This window comes from Xyrauchen texanus, chromosome 6 (assembly GCF_025860055.1).
Source record: "Xyrauchen texanus isolate HMW12.3.18 chromosome 6, RBS_HiC_50CHRs, whole genome shotgun sequence".
Lineage (NCBI taxonomy): Eukaryota > Metazoa > Chordata > Actinopteri > Cypriniformes > Catostomidae > Xyrauchen > Xyrauchen texanus.
In genome coordinates this window covers 36,790,903-36,816,613 of record NC_068281.1, presented here as the reverse complement: position 1 = coordinate 36,816,613, position 25,711 = coordinate 36,790,903, and the positions used below count along the sequence as shown (strand labels likewise).

Genomic DNA, 25,711 nt, shown 5'->3' with positions numbered 1-25,711 from the left:
AGGGGCTTTCTCAGCAAAAATGTATATATGCGTTCAATTGCGATACATTACTTGCCATATCATGAAATTAATTTGATGAATTTTTATTGATTGACGGCCCTAGTTTCACCCTATTTGTGAAAAATAAAATTCCGCATTTGTTATCTTTTTGATATCAGTGCTGGCAACGAACGGAATCCTACGAATAGAAAACAACAGAGAGACACATTTGTATAGCAGTGTTCCCAATATTGTTTATTCCATCCCTCTCATTTAGATTCATTGTTGTACACAAGTAACATTTTCTTCTCAATATCACAGGTTTATGTTAAATTATTATTTTTAAAAATCTTGTCCACTAACATCCAGTTTCACCTCCCTTTCAAACAAACAAACAAAAAAAGCAGATTGTATTATACAAAAATGCAAACCAATTTTCACACAGTGAATTCTTTTACAAAGTCATAAAATGGCGTAATAATGGCTACATCCACATTGGAGTAAGATGGTTCTAAACATTCCTTAATGGAGTATAATATATATTTATATATATAAAACCTTTCCTTGTTGAAATTGAGCCTGTACCTTAATTTAAGAGATTATACAAGACAACTTGAAAGTAATCATAAAAAAGCCATTACATTTCCCAAAAAGGTAGGAATAAAACAAAAAAAGACAGTCATAACAGTGTTATAAGCTTCAAAATGAGTTCATTTGCTTTCCTTTTAAATGAATTCAACAGGTCTGTTCAAAACAGACACAATCAAGGCAGAGAAATGAATATCATCTATTAGGAACAGACCTATTCTCAAAGACAATCACTTTATCCTGCAATTTCTCTGTTGAGGGAAAAACCTCATGCACGAAACTGTAAATGAGCCTTACTGAGTGTTTTCCCATTAAGATGGTTGACATGATCATAAAACAAACTAAAAATATCCACGCAGAAGTAATTCGCTCAGTGAGATCACTGATATTTAGAGGGGAAAAATTATTCTATAGCACCCAAGCAAGTGCCAAATATTAAATACAAGATAGCACATTCCCATACAATCCAAAGATTCAAATAAAAAGCATCCTGCAATGCACCACTCGAGAATGCTTACTGTAGTACAGCTTTGGGCACTCTACAAAAGCCAAACGAAAAAGTATCAGTACACCCGCCAAGCGTTGGCTAATGTGTCAGGTGCTGTTTAATTGTCATATTAGCAATTGGCTTTGCGAAATCAAATGCTCACCACGCTAGTACAAAACCAAAGATGGTGACTGGAGCATGTTAGCAAAGCTCCTGTAAATTTAGCTGGAGGACAATTCTAAAAACAATTCCTTTCCTCGGCATAACAAGCCTTGCCATGTACTGTGGGTAGTAATCTGGTTCATATGCCTTTATCGATGTCACTTATCGAGTAGCCACTTTCTAAACATGTCCTATGAAAGTTTAAGCAGTAAGCGATCATTTCCTTCTCTTTGTTTATAAATAAAGGGCTTTCAGTGAGCGTATTATATCCTCCTGGTGCAATGGTCCTCAGTTTAATTAAAAATATTTGATTAATTTGGCTAATTCACAAGTAAATAGTTGAAGAAATGCAGATTGGATAGGTGAGGTGGCATGTAAAAGACAGATATCCAAAGTGTATTCACCACTCATATTCACCCAGGTCAAAATTCACCCCAAATAAGAAATAACTCATTTCAATTTTGCCTCAAGAAAATTACGCCTATTTAAGCAACATTAACAATTTATGAATTGAGCCATTATTTTTATGACTAATAATAAAAATTGAATTCTCATTACAGTAATGTGAAAAAAAGCATGTTTACATAATGTTGGTGTTTGTTGTACTGCCTTTCATTTTTGCTGATGTAATAAATTGTATTTGTAATTTTTTGCTGGAATAAAGTATCATATTACAGTAAAATTACATGAATCTAATGAAAATCACCATTGAAAATGCGATTTTTTTTTTTGTAATAAAAACAATGACAACATATTACATTAAAAAACACAAATGTCATAAATATAATCTTAATGGACATATTAATGGTCCTTAAAATCGGCTACAATTACCTTCAATAGAAAATTAGACTTTAATTTTATTTTTAGGACCATTAAGCAAAGTATTTATCTGTTATTGTAGAAATTGTTGCACTGCTGTTAATTTATGCTAATTTAATTAAAAATAATTGTGTTACAGTGATTTTTACTATCATACTGAACTGAATTACAGTAAAAATGTACTGCAATACAATGTATCTAATGAGAATCCCCACTGAGAATAATGGGCCTTTTGTTTATATTCAAAAGTAAAATTCCCTAAAATATTACAATGCCACAATACCAAAAAATGTCATAAAAAATGTATAAATAACTGAATGGCCTTAAAAATCTGCTTAATTTACCTTATATCAAATAAAATTTTAAATGTCTTTTTTTATTTTGGGGTGAAGTGTGACCCAATTGTCTAATTTGAGGATACTTCAAAGCCTAAAACTTTTAAGGGCAGATGGAAGATAATGAAGCTCTAGTCAGAGGCTAGATTCACCAGAGGGGAAACAAGAGGCTCAGCAGAGAAATCGTTGGCTACACTACACCGCATTAACAAGGTCATGGGATTTTTCATCTTCAACAGCATGGAATGCTACAAAAATTCATAGAGAATTGTATTTCCTCTTCAAGGAGTAGGAGGAGGTAACAATTTAGCAATAAGAAAGTTGACATTCTGGAGAATTTGCTAAGCGAATGTGATTAACATCACAGTAAGTTTACACCTCATCAGGAGGGTCGACGTCACCTCTTCGTGTCAGTACAGCTTGACTTCAATCTTGACGATTGCTTGAAAAGGCTGTGTGCTCTTTCACGAGCAAGAACATCAAATAACAAATGACAAGTCATCGTCATAATAATAGGATAAATCAACTATAACCATCATGTCTATAGCACAAAAATGACAACGATTACACGTTAAGAGGTTGCACCCAAAATTGGAGCTGTATATAATAGTCGGTCTCAAGAGACTAGAACAAAATGTCACACGTGAAGAATGTCATCACTATAGTAAGACATCGGACTTCAAATAATCTTGTTCTCTTTGTTTTATGGGGCCTCGTTTTTAAACAGTCATTGAATAGATTGTGTAAAAACACACATTTCAGTCAAAGCAGGGTGATTGAGGTTTAAACTCAATGGGTCTCATTCACAAAACACATGCAAAACAAATTGTGTAAATCGTTTGTAAAACCATTCCCTACGTACACTGTTGCATTCAATTCATTGCAATTGTTTGTGCAAGAATTGTGTTTACAAGCTATTTACACTGAAATTTGCTTCTCATGTTTCTGAAGAAATTCGTAATTGTCTCTGGAGAACTGATTCTGAACGAATTTATCAAGAGGACAATTACAGATCTAAGTAATTTTAAAGACATCAAATAGCTAATCTAATATGAACACCTGGCTGGAAACCCATCAGGACTTTTATTCATGCAAATTTCAGGAATTTTCTCCAGAGTGTCTAAACTGTAACTCTATGGGACCCGGTTTGGTTGAAACTACGCACCCTATATTTCCATGCAGCGATTTTGCGGCAAGACCCGAATATGCAAACTCAACCAGGAGAGCCAAATAAGCAACTTCACAGAAGTTAGGGGAAACTGATGAAATTATTTCCTAATAGGCTGAAATCTTACAAAACAACTGTGGCAGTATGAGGAAAAAGAAAATCATTCCAAACCACAAAGCTCTGAAGAACACAAAGGACTTGAACTGTTGCACCTCCTCTACAAAAAAGTATACACTCATGGAAAAACATTGAAAAAAGTGCTCAATTTTAAAGACATTTGTTTGCATTCTATAAAACGGAATGCGTTAAACGTGTTATTGTACATTTATAAATTCCTTAACAGTTGTATAGCCAAACCATAAATTAAACTAAACCTGACAACCGATTAAATATCTTTTCCCTTGTGTTATCCAGAGTTCAGTCTGCCTGCCTTACAGCGATACACTGCCACAGTTGTGTTTCATGTGGGGAGACCCGTGTTAACGGTCCATAAAAATGGATTCACAAAAGGTTCTCCATGCTACTTGAAACCAGGTGAGTCAGATCATATTCAAGGCTGCAAAGATCCAAGGAGTTAAACGTTTCAAGAGAGGCCCCGACTAGCCCTAATGCTAAAAACTCAGTTTGCTTGATTCTTGTTTTGACTCCACCAATTATCAAATTTGCATCATCTTTTCCATGCTAGCTTTGGGCTTACTGTTCTTTGTCGCTTTAAGGGAAACACAACAAAAAGTCAGCATTGCTCAGATGCCCTGGTTTCCAGGGGATGAGAAGTCATTTAAAACTAAAAGCTCATTCACAGAACAAAAAGAAAGAAAATGTATATCACGGCAGATACTGCTCATTTCTCTAAATAATACAACAGAGAAGTTTGTGTTTGTGCATGCATGTAGCAGCATGCAAATGTGTGTGCGTTTGTGAGAATGCGTCCCTCAGCATCATAGCTCCGTCTGAATATTACAAAACGCATGTTGACGTCATTCTAATGATCCTGAATGAGTCAAGAGACGTTTTTAAGCCCACCAAGAAAGAAATTGACTTTTGGAGGTGGTGAGGTTGTTTGTGTATGTGTGTAAATACACTCTTATGAGCAAGAATGCACAACACCATTCTTTTGAAGGTCTGAGCTACTCGCCGCTTGCTCTACCGAGCAGAGGGTGAGAGAAGATGTCTTATTGCTCAGAGACAGCATAGATCCACCCAGATTACTGGCTGGCTTCATGCCACTGGATCCATTAGACACCTCACTGATGGAGAGAAGAGGAGAGAGAGAGACTGTGAGTGTATCTGTGGATACATTAGCCCGATGAGCAAGGAGTTATGTGTGTTAGCTTTATTTCCTCACTTACCTTAAAGCTAAAGAGAGTTCCTCCAGCTGGGCTTTATGGTCAGGCTGCCCGTTCTCTGTGGCCTTCAGCTTGTATTCATGGGCCACCTGGTTCTCCTACAATCATGGAAATTGATACAGCGAGCTCAAGTTTCAACATATTTATATCTAGCTACCTGAATAATAACATGACATTTGGCATTGATATTTGAAGATAACTTTATCGCTCCCTTGAGCACTGAGGTTTGTTACTGCAAAGCATTCTCATACTTGCGTAGAGTATGTTTCTGACTGAAGAGTTTCTTCTGTCACTAACAGAGCCTCACCATGGCAATTTCACGGGTTCTTTTTCCAATCTCTCGCTCTACGTGATGAAGCTCCATGCTGAGCTGCTCACTGGACACAGCGCCACCTGAAGACCACTTCACAGCCGGCGCAGGCTGAGATGCCAACGCACACGCCTCCCTCTGCAGGAGCATGGAGTTACTGGCAGCCTGTGTGTGTGAAAAAAAAAAAGATCATTTGAGATAAATAATAAATTACAGAGAAGGAAACAGTCAGGGGTGTAAACTAGGCATGATGAATGACTTTTTACACACACCTCCATGCCACGGGTCTGCTGGTTGATCTGCTGGTTAACTTGCTGTAGTTCAATCTTGAGCTGCTCACGATCAGGGCCAGACACGGGCACACTGTCCAAAAAAAAGAAACAGCAATGAGACAGAAGCAGATACATGTAATTCCATTGCGTTTCTTGTTAAATGTAAGATTTAACTAAATCATGTCTCCTGATTTAGCTATGGTATCAGGGGTAATAGGTGTAAGGCTACATACCGCTCGCTGAAGTGTCCCTGAGAGTTCATGCTCTGGTGTTGAGGGTACGATGCTCCACCCCAACCACTGTGGTTACCATATGAGTAGTCTGCTGTGAGGAAAACAGAGTTTACTAAAAAGAAACCTACATTTCCCTGACAATGCAATTTGGTCATTATAAAATGCTCAATAGATATTCGCAGTAGGACAGGGAGGGCGATGGAGAAAGTGCCGTCTGCACTATACGTATTTGCTGGACTATGTTAGATTAATGTATTTGGCAGTTGCATCATCCAATCTGAGTTAAGAACACATGAAGTGAACACATGCACTCTGTTCCATTCCATTCCACAAGTTGCAAGGTCTACACGTTTTTGAAAGCAAGACCGTTCAGCACTGTTGCGGCCCCGAATCTAATCAGTCAGACCACTAGTTAACTCTGAAAACCATATGACATTATTAAAATGTTTAATTTATAAATTTAAAAATAAATAAAAATATAAAACAAATCCAAGTCACAATTGTTTTCATGATAAATCACTGCTGCCACTTCCAAGTATTAATGCCCATCACTAATACAAGTAAATATAATGTATAATTTTATTTATGGTAAAATAAATAAATGAAATAAAAAATTATGTGAAAATTGATTTAGCTTTTCTTTAATGACAAGGGTGCTTATTACGACCACAAGACAACCACTGGTTGTCTTAACAGAAGAGAGAGAAACCACACAAATAATGAAAATCTAATGGTGCGTTCACATACAACGCAAAGAAAACTTTCGCCTCGCATTGATCGCACTAGTTTTACTGCTGGATTATAAATGTGTATAAACTCACGCACACGGCTATTCCATTTTCACGACCAATATTTCATTGTATGATATGAGTGCTTATACAAACTGATAACCATAAGTGAATTGCATTCAGTTATTTAATAAAAATGGAAATAATTTATTTTGTACACTCACCTAAAGGATTATTAGGAACACCATACTAATACTGTGTTTGACCCCCTTTCGCCTTCAGAACTGCCTTAATTCTACGTGGCATTGATTCAACAAGGTGCTGAAAGCATTCTTTAGAAATGTTGGCCCATATTGATAGGATAGCATCTTGCAGTTGATGGAGATTTGTGGGATGCACATCCAGGGCCCGAAGCTCCCGTTCCACCACATCCCAAAGATGCTCTATTGGGTTGAGCTCTGGTGACTGTGGGGGCCATTTTAGTACAGTGAACTCATTGTCATGTTCAAGAAACCAATTTGAAATGATTCGAGCTTTGTGACATGGTGCATTATCCTGCTGGAAGTAGCCATCAGAGGATGGGTACATGGTGGCCATAAAGGGATGGACATGGTCAGAAACAATGCTCAGGTAGGCCGTGGCATTTAAACGATGCCCAATTGGCACTAAGGGGCCTAAAGTGTGCCAAGAAAACATCCCCCACACCATTACACCACCACCACCAGCCTGCACAGTGGTAACAAGGCATGATGGATCCATGTTCTCATTCTGTTTACGCCAAATTCTGACTCTACCATCTGAATGTCTCAACAGAAATCGAGACTTATCAGACCAGGCAACATTTTTCCAGTCTTCAACTGTCCAATTTTGGTGAGCTCTTGCAAATTGTAGCCTCTTTTTCCTATTTGTAGTGGAGATGAGTGGTACCCGGTGGGGTCTTCTGCTGTTGTAGCCCATCCGCCTCAAGGTTGTGCGTGTTGTGGCTTCACAAATGCTTTGCTGCATACCTAGGTTGTAACGAGTGGTTATTTCAGGCAAAGTTGCTCTTCTATCAGCTTGAATCAGTCGGCCCATTCTCCTCTGACCTCTAGCACCAACAAGGCATTTTCGCCCACAGGACTGCCGCATACTGGATGTTTTTCCCTTTTCACACCATTCTTTGTAAACCCTAGAAATGGTTGTGCGTGAAAATCCCAGTAACTGAGCAGTTGTGAAATACTCAGACCGGCCCGTCTGGCACCAACAACCATGCCACGCTCAAAATTGCTTAAATCACCTTTCTTTCCCATTCTGACATTCAGTTTGGAGTTCAGGAGATTGTCTTGACCAGGACCACACCCCTAAATGCATTGAAGCAACTGCCATGTGATTGGTTGATTAGATAATTGCATTAATGAGAAATTGAACAGGTGTTCCTAATAATCCTTTAGGTGAGTGTATATTGTAACATATGTTTTCATTTTCAAGTATTTACAGAAACTAATATTGTGATGTACAACACTGTCAATTATGAATAAAACCCAATATTAGGTTCAGGATTTCCCTTTTATTTAATAATTAAATAATTGAATCCGCTTATATAGGCACACATATAGGTGTCACGAACCCCGCTCCCTCGCTCCGCCCCCTCGAGCTTCCACGCTCGTTCTGCCCCCTCGAGCTCGCACGCTCGTTCCGCCCCCTCGAGCTCGCACGCTCGTTTTGCTCCCTCGAGCTCGCACGCTCGTTTTGTTCCCTCGAGCTTCCACGCTCGTTTTGCTCCTACGAGCTCTCATGCTCGTTAGCAGGTCTCCCTCCTCGGGCTCGCATGCCCGCTCTCCTATCACCAGTATTAGTTTCATCCGCACTCGTCCCAATCACTAGATCATTAGTTTCACCTGTACTCGTCTTATCACCCCTTTATTCATTACACCTGCACCGCTCGTTAGTTCCCCTATTTACATCACAGCACATTTGTTTCACACCCGTTGGTTATTGTATTTAGTTTCCCATGTCTTTGCCCCCCGCTAGTCTCGTCTAGTTCTGAACTCCTCTAGTTTACCCCTTAGCTTGCCAGCTCTTGTGTTCCCCTAGCTCCCCTGTTTAGTGTTACTCGTTGTTCTCTTTCTGATTACCCCGGCTTTGACCCCACGCTTTCCTCGACCTCTCTCATTGGATTTGCCCCTTGTTTATATCTTGATTCCCCGGCTTTTGACCTATCGCTCACCCTGACCATTCTTCATCTGGATTTTCCTTGCTGTACTTTTGCCTGCCTGCAATAAAACACAGTTTTGACTTACATTGTAACTGTCTCTTCTTGTACGGGTTATAGAATAACCAACCTCACCGTAGACAGTCACAATGCGTCACGCGGAGGATTCGCGCAGCTCACTAGAGCGGAGATGCACGTCACATTCGGCGCGAGGAGCTACAGTTTGGAGAGATGACCACGCGCTCACGGCCCAGGGGCAGCAGGTATGCACTATTTCTGATTTATTTCACCCTGTTTCACCTGTGTCTGCCCCTGAACCCGTTTATGCTTCCAATGCATTTCTGAGCACCGTGAGCCTTCAACCCCCTGAGAGGTTTGACGGCTCTTCGGGCGCTTACCAAGAGTTTTTCGTGCAAGGCAGCGGTTGTGTAACTCATAACCCCGTCCTTGACATTATGGAGCCAGCGGCCCGACTCTTGGTTTTGCGCCAGGGGAGCCAACCCATGGAGGCTTATGTTGTGGATTTTTGTGCCCTGGCTAACCAGGTGAATTTTGATGAGGTGGCTCTGAAAGACATTTTTTAATATGGACTGAATGAGCCAGCCTCATCATTCATGCCTGGTGGTCGCTGCTCTCTCAACCTGGCTCAGTTTATTGACCTCGCCCTACTGTACGCTGGTTCCTCGTTTACTGTGGGGGAGGCAGAAACTGAACCAGCGTTCCACACCACGGCCCCAGTCTCGAAGCCTACCACGGCCCCCGTCTCGAAGCCTACCACGGCCCCCGTCTCGAAGCCTGACACGGCCCCAGTCCCGAAGCCTGACACGGCCCCAGTCCCGAAGCCTGACACGGCCCCAGTCCCGAAGCCTTACACGGCCCTAGTCCCGAAGCCTGTCACGGCCCCAGTCCCGAAGCCTGTCAAGGCCCCAGTCCCGAAGCTCGGCACGGCCAGCGAGCCAACGCCCATGCCCGCCACGGCCAACGAGCCAGCGCCCATGCCCGCCAAGGCCAACGAGCCAGCGCCCATGCCCGCCATGGCCAACGAGCCAGCGCCCATGTCTGCCATGACCAACGAGCCAGCGCCAATGTCTGCCACGGTCAGCGAGCCAGGGCCTGTAGCCTCGACCGCCCCAGAGCCAGTGCCTGTAGCCTTGACCGTCCCCATGGCCATGTCCCCTGTTGGCCGAAGACGTAAGAGAAGGAAGAGGGCCCCTTCTCCCCAGTCTCGTCTTGTGCTCAAGACCGCAGACCTTCCCTCAGAGTCTTCCAGGGCTCTGCCGAGCTCTGCTCCGCCCTCAGAGTCTTCCACGGCTCTGCCGGGCTCTGCTCCGCCCTCAGAGTCTTCCACGACTCTGCCAGCCTCTGCTCCGCCCTCAGAGTCTTCCACGGCTCTGCCAGCCTCTGCTCACCCCTCAGAGCCCTCGCGGCCTCCGCCTCACGAGCTGCCAAAGACTCCTCCTCCCAAGCCTCCCAGGGCTCCTCCTCTCGAGCCTCCCGGGGCTCCTCCTCTCGAGCCTCCCGGGGCTCCTCCTCTCGAGTCTCCCGGGGCTCTGCCCCTCGGGCCCCCCCGGGCTCCGCCTCTCAAACCTCCCAGGGCTCCTCCTTTCGAGTCTTTCAGGGCTCCTCCTCCTCCCAAGCCTCCCAGGGCTCCTCTCGAGCCTCAATAGGACTCCTCCTCTCGAGCCTCCCAGGGCTCCGTTTCTCGAGCCTCCCAGAGCTCTACCCCTCGAGCCCCCCGGGCTCCCCCTCCTTCCAAGCCTCTCAGGGCTTCTCCTCTCGAGTCTTTCAGGGCTCCACCCCTCAAGCCTCTCACGGCTTCGCCTCTCGAGTCTCTCAGGGCTCCTCCCCCTCTCAAGCCTCTCAGGGCTTCCCCTCTCAAGTCTTTCAGGGCTCCTCCTCCCCTCGAGCCTCTCAGGGCTCCGTCCCTCGAGTCTTTCATGGCTCCACCCCTCAAGCCTCTCACGGCTTCGCCTCTCGAGTCTCTCAGGGCTCCTCCCCCTCTCAAACCTCTCAGGGATTCCTCTCTCGAGTCTTTCAGGGCTCCTCCTCCCCTCGAGCCTCTCAGGGCTCCGTCCCTCGAGTCTTTCATGGCTCCACCCCTCAAGCCTCTCAGGGCTTCGTCTCTCGAGTCTCTCAGAGCTCCTCCTCCTCTCAAGCCTCTCAGGGCTCCTCCTCCTCTCGAGCCTCTCAGGGCTCCGTCCCTCGAGTCTTTCAAGACTCCTCCCCCTCTCGAGCCTCCTACGGCTCCGCCTCCCGAGCCTCCTACGGCTCCCCCTCAGAGCCTCCCATGGCTCCACCTCCCGAGCCTCTCGCGGCTCTGCTCCCAGACTCCAGAGCTTTCTATGGCTCCGCCTCTCGAGCCTCCTACGGCTCCGCCTCTCGGGCCTCCTACGGCTCCCCTTCCAGAGCCTCCTACGGCTCCACCTCCCGAGCCTCCCACGGCTCTGCTCCCAGAGACTCCAGAGCTTTCTAGGTCTCCGCCCCTCAAGCCTCCTACGGCTCCGCCTCTCGGGCCTCCTACGGCTCTACCCCCCGAGACTACAGAGCCTGCCAGGCCGTCGCCTCGGAAACCTCCCACGACGCCACCTCCCTTGGCTCCACCTCCAGAGCCTTCCAGACCTACCCCCCTAAGGCCTCCCTTGGCTCCACCTACAGAGCCTTCCAGGCCTTCGCCCCTAAGGCCTCCTTCGTCTCCACCTCCGGAGCCTTCCAGGCCTACCTCGCTGGAGCCCCCCACGGCGCCACCGTCATTGGCTCCACCTCCTGAGCCTTCCGGACCGTCGCCCTTGGAGCCTCCTTCGGCTCCACCTCCAGAGCCTTCCAGGCCTCCGCCTCTAGAGCCGCCCACGGCGCCACCGTCATTGGCTCCACCTCCTGAGCCTTCCAGGCCTTCCCCCCTAAAGCCTTCTTCGGCTCCACCTCCAGAGCCTTCCAGAACCCCACCTCTAGAGCCGCCTACAGTGCCGCCTCTGATGGCACCGCCTTTCACGGCTCAGCCCGGACTTCCTGACACCCTCCTTGTCCTGTGGCCTCTTCCCTGGCCTCCTGGCCCTGTCCGGTGGCCTCCTGACCCTCTTCCTGCCCTGTGGCCTTTTCCCTGGCCTCCTAACCCTATTCCTGTCCCGTGGCCACCTCCCAGGTCCCCTAGTTCCGTCCCTGTCCGGTGGTCACCCTCCAGGCCCCCGGACCCAGTCCCTGTCCTCCAGTCGCCTTCCAGACCCCCTGACCCAGTCTCTGCCCTATGGCTGCCCCCTAGATCTCCCGACCACCCGCCTGTCCGCTATGTCCCCCCTGACCTTGCCTTGAAACTGCCCATTGACCCCATGGACTGTCTCATTTCCCTCTGTGCCCCTTGGACTGCCCTCAATTTTGTTTGTGTGTTTTGTGGGTTGTCTGTTCAGGGGTTTTTTGTTTGTTGGGATCGTCCAGCACCACTTGCCAGAGGTCGCGCTCCTCGCAACCGAGCGCGGCCGTCAGGAGCCGTCCGTTTTAGAGGGGGGAGTACTGTCACGAACCCCGCTCCCTCGCTCCGCCCCCTCGAGCTTCCACGCTCGTTCCGCCCCCTCGAGCTCGCACGCTCGTTTTGCTCCCTCGAGCTTCCACGCTCGTTTTGCTCCTACGAGCTCTCATGCTCGTTAGCAGGTCTCCCTCTTCGGGCTCGCATGCCCGCTCTCCTATCACCAGTATTAGTTTCACCCGCACTCGTCCCAATCACTAGATCATTAGTTTCACCTGTACTCGTCTTATCACCCCTTTATTCATTACACCTGCACCGCTCGTTAGTTCCCCTATTTATATCACAGCACATTCGTTTCACACCCGTTGGTTATTGTATTTAGTTTCCCGTGTCTTTGCCCCCCGCTAGTCTCGTCTAGTTCTGAACTCCTCTAGTTTACCCCTTAGCTTGCCAGCTCTTGTGTTCCCCTAGCTCCCCTGTTTAGTGTTACTCGTTGTTCTCTTTCTGATTACCCCGGCTTTGACCCCACGCTTTCCTCGACCTCTCTCATTGGATTTGCCCCTTGTTTATATCTTGATTCCCCGGCTTTTGACCTATCGCTCACCCTGACCATTCTTCATCTGGATTTTCCTTGCTGTACTTTTGCCTGCCTGCAATAAAATGCAGTTTTGACTTACATTGTGACTGTCTCTTCTTGTACGGGTTACAATAGGCCTAATGAAAAATATTTAGCCTATTCAATTACAAAATTAGCTAGGGATGTAGGTCTTTGAAACAAGAGGTTTAGCTACATTATTACCTGAAGCTCCTAGTAATTACTAAATTTGTAAAATGTATGATTTGGTAGTTTTGAGGGGCGGAGACACAGCCATTGTTCCTGATAATTTGTGAGGAATTCTGGGGGGCATAGACTCACTTCATTTTAGGTCTGCTTCTCTCTCTTACCCTGCCAGTTCCTCCTAATCTGATGTCATGTTTATTTTAACTGCAAGGCACACACACACACACACACACACACACACACACACACCTCCCGGTAAATTTCTAGGTAACGTTATTTATGCGTGATGTGCACTTTTTTATGAATACGGTACTATGAAAAGTCACGTTTAACAATCTGCAAACACCAACCATATAACTTAGTTACTTTGCCAACTTAAATGCCTGGTGAACAAGCAAGCTAGCTTGCAAATTACATAATGTTACCTAACGTTAAATATTTTCCCACGGTTGGCAGGAATGCGTTAACTCGGTTCACAATTTCAACTTTCCACATCCACCCCAGCCCGTTTACCTTTGCAAAGAAGTTAAAAGCTCCATCCTCACTTGAGGAACCAGCCAGAGGGAGTGAAGTGGGGGAATGAGACAGATAAAACCTATTTCATGTTGCTGTCGATTTGCAGTCTCTTGAAATGATTGACATTACGCATTTGTAAATCATCCCTGCTTGATATTTGGGGGAATGAACCCAGTGCTATGATTGGTCGAACTCTTCTTCTTTTGCTTTTCAGCTGACTAGATGCAGCTGTTTCTTGCTGCAAGACCTGGTAACCACCTTTTTGCATAGTTTAGAGTGACAAATTGTACCAGCTTATTTTGATGTCAAAATGCATACCTGCTACGCAAAATGTGTACAGGTTGGCAAGTCTGCACTAAAATCATGTTTACATGCATATTGTTCATGCCTTGTGGCTATACTTTTGAAAAAGTTAGTATTTTAACTTCAAAAAATGGCCCCATTCACTTCTATTGTAAGTGCCTCACTGGAACCAAGATTTGTGCTTTTTTTTTTTTTTAAAGGCTAGACAAGTCAAAAAAATGTTTTGTGGTAATCAATATTATGCCACGAATGCTCTTGATTGAGCTTAACTTGTAATGAACCTGGTATATTCCTTTAAAGATTCCCGAACTAGCTTCATGCTATGATTTATGATGTACAAGAAGATTTTCAACTATTATGATTACATAATGATGATCTCACCTGTCATGGTCATGTGTTTGGAGCCTGAGGCCTGTGAGGAGGCCATGGCCTGTACTGGCCCAGTGGTCTGGTAACCCGTTTTAGAGGTGCGTGAAATAGCTCCAAAGGGAGACACTGTAGGCAGAGGACCAAAGGGAATGATGGGGTCATCGTCTTTGGCTTCTGCTGAGCGTCGCTGGGTGTCCAATGGAGGCTCGCACAGAACTTTTGCTTCTGCATTCTTTAGTGACCGAGTTAAAGAGAGAGATTTTAGTATTTTTAATATTATGATTAAACAACAATGCTGAGATACATTACTTTCCATCCTCTCCACAGCACTACTGACATCTTTTTGTTTAGCATCCTTGGAGCCAATGTATGATCCTATGGTGTCACATGACCAGGGGGAATACTGCCCAGCATAGTCCGGCTCCCGACTTCCAAAGGCTTTAGACCCATCCTCCAAATACTGCAGACATTTAAAAATGGTTGAGTATTATATTTATAAAGCACTAAGACAAAACCATGGATGGGGCTCATTCAAGACTACAGGGAGATGTCTCACCTCCTGAGGGTAGTCATTGGTGAACGGGTGAGTGGACAGGGTGGGGGAGGCAGCGAAAGGTGGAGGAGAGATGACATTTCTCTCTTCCAGCTGGACCAGCAGCTCCTTACGCCTGCGGTGCAAGTCGTCCAGACTAGGCTGAGAGCGGCTGTATGGGTCCTTTCGGGACAGAAGGCACAAAGCACCATAAAGAGGAGAGCTTTGGAAATCAGCCAGTGGCAAAACATGTTCCACTGGACCAACATGTAAAATAGATAGCAAAGATGTCATCACCCGCTTTTGTCATTTCTAAAATCTACTGATAACCCTCACGTCAAAGGATGAGTGAACTGAGTTCACCCCTGACTCCGAGTAGCTGTGTAGCAGTGAGCCTATCAGAACAACTGGAAGCTTTTACCAACTCTTGCCATTTTTTAGGGCAGGTCTGTACCGTTTGAGTGCAGGGCTACTTTTTTGTATTTCATTCTGTAGCTACTAGCTAGAAGAAGGTAACCCGTTTCTTTACAAGCTGAAACTTTGATAAAATCAGAACTCACTCTTATGTGGGACCTCAATTGGCTGGGGTGTGGTCCAGAATTATAGTACCCATCATGTGGGTATCTGTCTCGGGATAAAATCTCCTGGGGGTGGTACAGAGACCCTGCAGACCCTGTTTGAGGTGGAGGCATAGGGGCTGGGGGAACGTCCATAGGAACCGGGCTCATCCTGACAAAGTCATCTCTGGAAGGGGCAAACGGAGGTGGGGGTGCAGGATAGTGTCCGTGTCTGCGGCTATAATGGGAGGTTGTTGCGTAGGGGTGGGCTGAGAAAGGAGGACCAGAGTGGTGGCCCTGATATTGGCGCTCTGGGCCATAACCTGGGTAGGGCTCTGGGTAAGGGGGCACTGCAGACTCGCCCAGGGGAGGTTGGTTACGGATGTAGCGGGAAGGTACATACTGTGAAGGTTGATAAGGGTAGGGGTTGCCTGTACGAGAAAAGAAATATGAAAATTATGACTTGCATTAAGCAGGCATGTGATCGGCTAAGCACAAAAAAGCAGAAAATGTACAGAGCTAGTGGGAGACAAGGAACATCTCCTGTTTCACATAGCCTTATTTCAACTCGTCAAATTGTTTTTAGTCTTAAATTGCTAAATTTTTTTGGAGTGTGTTGCAATCATCTGATTTAAAATTACTGTACATTTTCAAAAAACAATTAAATTCACAAGGTAAAACATCATATAATGTGTAGTTGTAGAGCTTTCAATATAGCAAAGGGTGAATATAATTTACAAATCACTCATTTTCATACTGTCCCAACTTTTTGAGAATTGGGGTTGTAAAATAAACCTGTCTTACTTAAATAATTAATAATTAAAATGCATTATATTCTTGTAGCAGAAGAGTTAATCATTGATAAAACAATACAAAAAGCGGCTTTAGAATACAATGTATTGTTTACAACCATATTATTGATCATAAGTCAATCATTGTCATACAGTTCACAGCAATCCATTACACAAGTGAATTTGTCAATCAGTTGGAGATTTATTATGAGGGCTTGTTTAAGAGCCCGTCAATCTACACCTGCGTCAGACATGCTTGTGTAGCATCTCGCGTGCGTCGCATCATAAACATAAAATGTTTAAGTCACTGTTTCAAGTTAAATATAGTTTAATACTCAATCTTTAAACACATCTTGAGATCCCTTAGTTCGCATTTGCGCTCCTGCGAGTGTTTTGAACGCGTTGTTCTTCCTACTAAAGTGTTTTCTTCACTTTATAAACTGTGTGATGCTCATACATCTGAAATTTCACTTACTGCCCTCTGGAGTAAACAGTTGGTACTACAAGCTTGCATTTCTCAGGACTCTTCCTTATTATGGTGTGATTAATTGCATTAATTTTTTAACGCCTTATTTTTTGTCAAATTAATCGCACTGAATTAACGTGTTAAATCGACAGCCCTAATATATATATATATATATATATATATATATATATATACATATATACATATATATATACACACACATCAGTTAGTTTCAGTCCTCGAATCTAATTGGACAAGAGACGCTCCATGAGCACCGATGGTTTGACACCATCAGCACTCCGACGCTTCACTGTGTGTGTGTGTGTGTGTGTCACTCCGCTTGTGTTCCTGCCATTCTAAACTCGTGTGATATTGCTTAAATATACACAGTATATTTTATTTATGTGAGATCCAGCTTTAGATACTTAGGACCATTGAGGGACTCATCAACTATTACACAAGGTGCAAACATTCACTGATGCTCAAGAAGGCAACACACTACTATTTACATAGTATATATAGTATGTAAATACCTGTTATGTAGACTCTGAAGGGCAGTAGTAAATAAAAAAAATATTTTTTATCTCTTATATTTGTATAAATTCTGAAAGGGGTGTGAAAACTTATGAGACAAATGGGGAGTGAAATGTGTGCACTCAACTATACAGTATATTAAACTTCCGATTAATGAGTTATCAGCAGTCTTTTCTTTGGATTTCTATCGAGCAATTCTGTGATGTGGCAACTAAAACAGCCATATGGCTTAAAAATATTTCAGTTTAGGAGCCAATGGCTCCTTAGTCATTTTTTTAGTCTGGAGCCCTGTGAGACATACTTTCCTCTATTGATTGTAAAAGACAAATATTTAGTCTCAACATTAGTACTCAACTTTAGCCAGTTCAGGGGCCAAGTTGCCAATTTTCTTTGGTTTACATGACCCACATTTTACAAACAGCTGATCCAGAGTTTCCACTTAGAAATTTTGGTGACGGCCAACATGTCCGGGAATAAGTTTGCCAGACAAATTGGAAAATATCTGGTCATCTCATTTCTGTTTATTGTGCGCTGTAATGCTAAAAAAATTACTTGTGCCATGCAAAAAGTAGATGTCCTAAACAACTTGCCAAAACTATAGTTTGCAAATATGAAATGTATGTATGTAAACTTCAATTGTTTGTGATATAATAATGAAACAATAAGGTCAAATAAACTATTTTTCATTAAAGCTGCTTTTCCATAAACAACAAAAAAAACAAAAGGGCAAAGCAAAAAGCTAAACTGGAATTTGCCACATATCCTTCCATTATCCAAGAAATATTAAAATGTGTCCTTCTCCAGAAGACAGCAACGCAAGGCTGTTTTAATGAGATTCTGAAATAAATTGTGGAAGCTATAGGCTGGTAAGAATGAAACAAACTCAAACTCTGCCATAGGCCTAACCTTAAACCTAACCCTAAAATCTGATTGGTTGAAATTAATTTTGTTCAAGGATAAAAAGCATGTTGATAAATGCAACATCACAGTCAGTCCCAAGGATTTAAATTATTCATTATGTGTTCAGACAACCATCTTGTGGCAGGGCGGATGGCGGGGCCGGGTCGTGATCATACACACCCGGTCCCTTATCAGGCTAATCAAGCCTCCGAGAGGGATAAAGGCCGACTGTGGAGGATTGTGCGGGAGAGAGAGATAGTTTACAGACATGTCCGTCATGTGTGTTTGTCTTTTAAGTTTCTCATTAAAATATTATTTACATCGTCAAGCCAGTTCTTGCCTCCTCCTTTCCATTGACTTCTTTACACATCCATATGATCAACTCTCTTTACCTGCTGAGTACTGAGCTTCATACTGAGATCCTGAGGGAGGTGGTCTGCCTGGCTCAGGGTAGAAGAGCTCGGGCTGCTGTTGTGGATACATCTGTGGTGCACCTCTGGACATGACTGGCACCTGCTTGTGTATGGGTAAGTGCTCGACCCTGGGGTGAGGCACAGGGTGGGGTGTCAGGGCCAGGCCAGATTTATCCAAACTGAAAGGAAACAAAAAGAGCAATAAAAGGTCAGTCTGAAAAGATCAGGTAAAGTTTTTAACATTTCTAACGCTGTATCCTTTAGAAGGATATGCTTTTCAGGATATTTGTTGTAATTGTTGATAAAGCTTAAGTTGTTTATTTGGGGATTAAGCTCCTGGATCCATTTATTTCTGTTTTCCTTATTAGGTTCATAAATATTAAGTATTTTAAGTAAGATGTACAAATTCTACCATGTAATGAAGTTGACAATACTTGAAATACTGAAACAGAAACAAAAGCTTACCAGTCAGGTGGTGACCCAGGAGCACTCAGGTTAGAGTCCATCTTGGGTAAGAGGTCATATGCAGAGGGATCTGTGCCTCTGGGGATGAGCTGGGGGAGAGGGGTCCCAGGACCAGGTGTGTCAATGCCATTGGCAAGAGCTAATGCTTTTCGCCCAGGCTCAAGAGAAACCAACTCATCAGGCAGCAAACCAGCAGGGCAGGGCACACGTGCTGCAAGACGTTTGTTCATTTTACGGTACCTGCAATGATGACACCAAATAAGATTATATTTGAAAGGCAGACGGGGCGCAAGGCACGCCCCTCCCCAGGGAAAGGTGGGCGGGGGGACGCAACGGCGGAAGGAGTGTAGAGTGGAGGGGGGCGGGGCTGGGCTGGAATGACATATGCCCGGTCCCCAATAAACCTGATGGGCGCACGAGGGATAAAGGCGGCCGGTGACGACAGTTCGAGAGAGAGAATTACGGTCAGCTGCCCTGTATGCGTTTTTGTGTGTCTTTATGTAATTAAATATAATTTCTATTATTAAGCTGGTTCTCGCCTCCTCCTTTCCCTTAACCACCTTACAGCCACGTTTTAGTCTGATATATTGTTGAGCAGTATTATTATGATAAACTTTCCTCAAGAATTTAAAGATCTTCCCAAAGCAATGTAACAAAGAAAATAATAGGCTAAATAACAACAAAAAACGAAAATAACACTTCTTGCAGAAAATACAAGTCAAATAATTATAAACCCTTCTTACAAAAACATACATGACTGAAATAATGCGGAGCGCATCTTTTGGCTTTCATAAAGTTCTTTTGCTTCCAGTTGCTATTGGCACGCAATACAGTTACATGCTGCACACTGCTTGAACATTGATCCCTGCTACATTTTATTTTATATTCTATTTTAACGCTAAGTTGATCTTTATCCTTTTTAGTTTGTGTTTTATTAAATTTTTTATATTTTATAATATATAATTTTATACAACACTACATGGCTAAGTTGAGGGGAAACAAATGGATTGACAGATTTCGAGATGTGCTCGATCGAGACTGAACTGTTGGCATTGGGGAAAAAAATACAGGGACCATTGGAGAAGCAGGACCGACTCCGTAAACAGAAGATTCTGCTGGAGGCTACACAAAAAGCTGCTGACACATCAGGGCAAGGGATTCCACCAAGATCTGATGAGGACCCTGGAGCCCCATCAACATCTACACCGGGAATCTACTCTAGCGATCAGACAGCACGCTGGATTAAGACTGCCCTCTGTGTCCAACCAAAGATAATCATCAGCGATTCCATCATTCGGCATGTGAAAGTCGCCACAAAGCATGGAAAGCTGCACAATCACTGTTTTCCTGGTGCTCGAGTGCTTGATGCTGCAGCTCAAATCCCTGCTTTAGTACTTTTAAAAGTACTAAAGTACTTTTTTACTTTAGTAAAAAAGTAAAAATTCAGATTATCGGAGTTTAACATCATTCACTCCGACATGAACAATGATTGTTCATGTCGGAGTGAATGATGTTAAACTCCGATAATCTGAATTTTTACTTTTTTACTAAATTATACAGATTATACGGGTACACAGATTATAATCTCAGGACCATTGCAGACCAACAAATGAGGTAATTATTATTTTAGTAGACTTCTTGCACTAAATAACTGGCTGGCAACATGGTGTAACAAGGAGAATTTGGATTTTATTAATAATTTGGATAGGGCTGAAACGATTAGTCAACGTTATCGACAACGTCAATGTGGCAGGGCGGAGGGCGGGGCCGGTTAGTGATTCTACACACCCGGTCCCTTATCAGGCTAATCAAGCCTCCGAGAGGGATAAAGGCCGACTGCGGAAGATGGTGTGGGAGAGATAGATCGTTTACGGACATGTCTGTCATGTGTGTGTTTGTATCTTTTGTTTAAGTTTTCCATTAAAATATTATTTATATTGCCAAGCCGGTTCTTGCCTCCTCCTTGCCCATCTAAATCCCTTTACAGTCGACAATAAAAAATTGTCAACAAAAATGTCTGTTCACCTTTAAAACAACGTACATTTACATTATCTAATAACAGATACATTTACAATTTAAATTTAACTCTTGATTACAATAGGTTTTTGCAGTGAAATTTTACTGAATTAAACTTTTCATAGAGGGCACTATTCATACGCTAATGTGCTGAGATGATTAAATCAAATGGTAAATGCCCCTGACTGTGCCTTAAAAACATAAAGTTAATTCACTTATCTGCACGTTTGGAAGACAGCATGATACACAATTGAGAAAACTCCTGGATAGTGACGAAGATTTACAATTTTCCTCAGAAGAAGAGCAGGACTCTGATGAACGTTTGTATTTTGAAGAGAGACTTTATCCAGCCGAGGATACAATTTCAGACGAGTAAGTCATTTAGTTTTCATTAGTTGACATGCTAATTTATATAAACATGTACATATTTTACTAGTGGGACTGTTTCCAGACTTGCCAGCCAGGATTCAGAGTATTGAAATATGTCCTAATCAGCAAGTTTTAGTTGCATTTAAATGCTGTTTTGGCTAAAGCAGGTATTTAAATCGTATGCTGTATAAAATAATATGATATGTAATATGATATAAAAATAACATGAATGTTTAGAATATATTTTATCTAGTGTATACGCTGCCTATATTATCATCAACAAAGCTTGTGCTAGCAAAAATGTGTTCAGGTTAAATGAGTTAAATGCACTTTAAATATGCCCATATTAATAAATCACTGCAGTAATGATGCTGAAAATTCAGCTTTGATCACAAATTGCATTTTACAATATATTCAAATAGAAAACTATTCTTTTAAATTGTAAAAATAGTTCAAAATATCACTGTTTTTACTGTAATTTGAATCAAATAAATGCAGTCTTGGTGAGCAGAAGAGACTTCTTTTAAACGGTAGTGTAGGTCTAAAATTAAGTTAAGTCTTTATGTAAAGAAAATGTACAGTCATGTACTTCTTTCAACTTAAAACTTGATTTTGCTCATTAAGTCTCCTCACATTCATTCTCTTTCTGTCACATTCATTGATAAGCCCAGGGGAGGGGGTCTTTTGTCTCCTAAGGTGTGAATTACCTCAATATTCATGATAGTTCACGCCTGCTCGCATATGACATTTCTAACTAAAAGTGTCTTACAAAAGTTCAATTACTATATTGTTTATATTGATCAGGATGGTTTTCACATCATTTTGTTGCAAAAACTCTAGGCTACAAGATCCATTTCTCAAAAGGCTTGTGGACAAATGTTTAGTATGTGTTATATGGCCTTATTTCAATGACTTAAAAATTTTGCATAAACATTATTTTCTCAAAAATACAAACATGTACACACATGTTGATCACATATTATTGTAGCCCAGTTTGTGCTGTGTTATCAGACTTTAGCTATAAATGTGTTTTTAAGCAACTGAAAAAAGCACAAATGTCAAGGCATGTCAAAACTTCTCCAAGGCCCAAAACACCCTCAGACCCCAGAGGGTTAATACAACCTTTTAAGTCTAGGCACATGCTGAATAGTTAAGGTTAAGAGCTAATGATTAACTGTTGCAATAATCAACCGAAGTCAAATAATCGTTCGGATAATCGTTAGATTAGTCTATTATCAAAATAATCGTTAGCTGCAACCCTATACTGGGATCTTTTCTGGGATCAAGCATGATTTTATCATGCGGACGGACTGCATCCTAGCAAAACTGGCATACAATATTTGCCGGACAAGTTTACAAATGCCTTGAGTTATTGGTGACAAGTGAGCAGCATCCATGTAAGTGACAGATATTCCAATATTATGTGCCAATTTTACACAATCAATTAAAAACATTTTGCCCTCAAATGCAACCAAAATATAATTTTAATATTTTATTGAGCTCTCTGAAAAGTGCAAATTTAGTATCCACACTGGGATATCCACAAAAAATAAGGTACTTCAGATGATGAAAAAAACATTGTATATAAATAATAAAGTTATACAAAAGTGATCATCAATAGTTTGATTACAGCTTATTTTTCAGTTTAATCCACTTCTACATACTTATGGCACTTTTCCACTGCACGTTACAGTTCAACTCAACGTGGGTGGGATTATAGGATGATTGTCATAGTCGTGCAGCCTCTACTGCCATGATATCAACCATGGCGTGGTTTTGAGCACAGCTATTTCTTTTTACAATTTGAAAGTCACGTGAACAGATGATACTGCTATTGCAAACTTTAAAACAAGTGGGTTGATGTCCCGTGTCGCAAATCCAGTGATGCTGGTAGTGACTTCTCTCTGACCAATCAGTGATCTGCAGGGTTTTGACGTCACATTTGGTATTGGCTCAGCTCGCTTGGAACCTCGACTGAGGTGGTACTAAAAAAAGTACCAGGTACTCTCCACAGTGGAAAACCCCCAAAAAGCGAGAAGAGTAGAGTCAAACTGTACCATGCAGTGGAAAAGCCCCATTACATACGCATGACTTGTTTCCAACTATCCATGCTATCCGATGTTTTCTTGGCTACAACTTCCTCAGTTGTAATGAAAACTTCTGTTAGAGTTAACTGGAATAAATATTAGTAAGGGTGTTGTTGTGTAAATATGTTAAGTCTTATAACTTATGCTAGTGCTGTGCAGCAGGTGGTTTCTCTTTCCCTCATCAGTGCTGTTCAGAAATCAGAATCAGAAATCAGAAAAAGCTTTATAGCCAAGTATGTTTTTTACGCATACAAGGAATTTGTTTTGGTGTTGTAGACGCGTGTCACACATTCTCTAAATATAAAAAACAAGTATTAAAATATAAGCAATATAAATATAAATATGTCCACACAGTATATATTAAAAGTAAGAATAAAAAGTAAAAGAGCAGCAGAGTAAGTAAAGTGGCATAGCGCAATTTGGCTTCATAGACCCTGCACACAAATGCTTTGAGAGGTTAATCAGAGATTACATCTGCTCTGTTCTGCCCACCTCTTTGGACCCATTGCAGTTTGCCTACCGCAACAACCGCTCCACTGATGATGCCATTGCATCTACAATACACACTGCTCTCTCCCACCTGGAAAAAAGGGACACATATGTGAGAATGCTGTTTGTAGACTACAGCTCAGCATTCAACACCATAGTTCCCACCAAGCTTGATAAGAAACTCCGGGCTCTGGGTTTAAACAGCTAGCTGTGCAGCTGGATCCTGGATTTCCTGTCAGGCAGACGTCAGGTGGTTAGAATGGGCAGCAACACCTCCTCATCACTGACCCTCAACACTGGAGCCCCACAGGGCTGTGTTCTCAGCCCACTCCTGTATTCACTATACACACACGACTGTGTGGCAACACATAGCTCCAATGCCATCATTAAGTTTGCTGACGACACGACGGTGGTAGGTCTGATCACTGACAATGATGAAAGAGCCTACAGAGAGGAGGTGCACACTCTTGACACGCTGGTGTCAGGAGCACAACCTCTCCCTCAGTGTCAGTAAAACCAAGGAGCTTGTGGTGGACTTCAGGAAGAAAGACGGAGAACACAGCCCCATCACCATTAACGGAGCACCGGTGGAGAGAGTCAGCAGTTTCAAGTTCCTCGGTGTCCACATTACTGAGGAACTCACATGGTCTGTCCACACTGAGGCCGTTGTGAAGAAGGCTCACCAGCGCCTCTTCTTCCTGAGACGGCTGAGGAAGTTTGGAATGAACCAACACATCCTCACACGGTTCTACACTAGTACCGTAGAGAGCATCCTGACTGGCTGCATCACTGCCTGGTATGGCAATAGCACCGCCCACAACTGCAAAGACCTGCAAAGGGTGGTGCGAACTGCCAGAAACATCATCGGAGGTGAGCTTCCCTCCCTCCAGGACATATATACCAGGCGGTGTGTGAAAAAAGCTCGGAGGATCATCAGAGACTCCAGCCACCCGAGTCATGGTCTGTTCTCACTGCTACCATCAGGCAGGCGGTATCGCAGCATCAGGACCCGCACCAGCCGACTACATGACAGCTTCTTCCCCCAAGCAGTCAGACTGTTGAACAATTGATCTCCCATGATCAATAATTTATTATTGATCAACTTTATTCAGCTGTAATCTCACACTGGACTGTCAACATATTCTCCTCAATACAACTACTTATATATATATATATATTTTTTTTTTTTCATATACTCCTTACTTATTGTATTGTATATTGTGTATTCTATATTGTGTAAGTATGTTGTTTACTGTAATTGGTATATGTCTCGTCACTGTCATGACTGCTATGTTGCTCAGACCTGCACACAAGAATTTCACCTACTGTTGCACTTGTGTACATGGTAGTGTGACAATAAAGTGATTTGATTTGATTTGACACATTCTTCAATGCTTTATGAAGTGCTCATAAAGTGAAATTAATGTAATAAAGTTGCTGCATCACCTGACGGAAATGCGTACGGAAATGGCTGGAAAAAAAAGGCGTATTAAAATAAATGTGCATCTTAAAACAATGTCTATATCAATATTTACGAGTTGTATCGATAACATTGGATCGTTGGTTATTGGATCGATGCATAGTTACACCCCTAATCATGAGGGTGAGTAAATAATGAGAGAACACTACCAGACAAGACAGATACAGTGGCACTCACTTTTCCAGCTCCTCCTGTGAATGGGCAAAGGTGCAGCTTGCTCCTCTGGGACAGCCTCCTTTCTGCTTCATGTCTCTGCACATATAGGTCTTATATTTGCTGTGCTGGGGCAGCTGCTGTGTGTCAGCACCTTTCTTGCTGTGGTTCTGAATGAAGTCCACCAGGCCATGTGCCACCGTCTTTACCGCAACAAGCCCTTTCTCTAGCTGCTCCCAGGTCGGTGGAGGAGCATCTGAAAATCACAACAGAGATCAGTGTACAAAATGTGAGCAGACCATCAGGGTACATATCAGAACAAAGCTGCAAGACTAGTTTGTCGAGCAACTCCAGATGATGATTTTATAGCCTTCACAATACCTCAGCATAATACACAGACATTCAGAACGTCACC

General features: G+C 42.9%; 1 protein-coding gene across 2 annotated transcripts in view; it reads right to left on the bottom strand.

Moving 5' to 3' along the window:
• Window positions 1-219: 219 nt before the first annotated feature.
• LOC127644702 (roquin-1-like) overlaps window positions 220-25,711 on the bottom strand; it is a 43,940-nt gene continuing 18,448 nt past the window's right edge. The window contains exons 8-19 of one of the 2 annotated variants that reach the window (XM_052128024.1): window positions 25,321-25,552; window positions 18,703-18,942; window positions 18,217-18,416; window positions 15,137-15,564; window positions 14,601-14,759; window positions 14,382-14,504; window positions 14,057-14,276; window positions 5,700-5,790; window positions 5,467-5,557; window positions 5,192-5,359; window positions 4,888-4,982; window positions 220-4,785 (exon numbers count right to left, since the gene is read on the bottom strand). In XM_052128024.1, the coding sequence (XP_051983984.1) occupies window positions 4,623-4,785; window positions 4,888-4,982; window positions 5,192-5,359; window positions 5,467-5,557; window positions 5,700-5,790; window positions 14,057-14,276; window positions 14,382-14,504; window positions 14,601-14,759; window positions 15,137-15,564; window positions 18,217-18,416; window positions 18,703-18,942; window positions 25,321-25,552 (2,210 nt within the window). In that variant the 3' untranslated portion in view covers window positions 220-4,622. The remainder of the gene's footprint in view (window positions 4,786-4,887; window positions 4,983-5,191; window positions 5,360-5,466; window positions 5,558-5,699; window positions 5,791-14,056; window positions 14,277-14,381; window positions 14,505-14,600; window positions 14,760-15,136; window positions 15,565-18,216; window positions 18,417-18,702; window positions 18,943-25,320; window positions 25,553-25,711) is intronic. The other variant, XM_052128025.1, reaches the window with a different exon arrangement.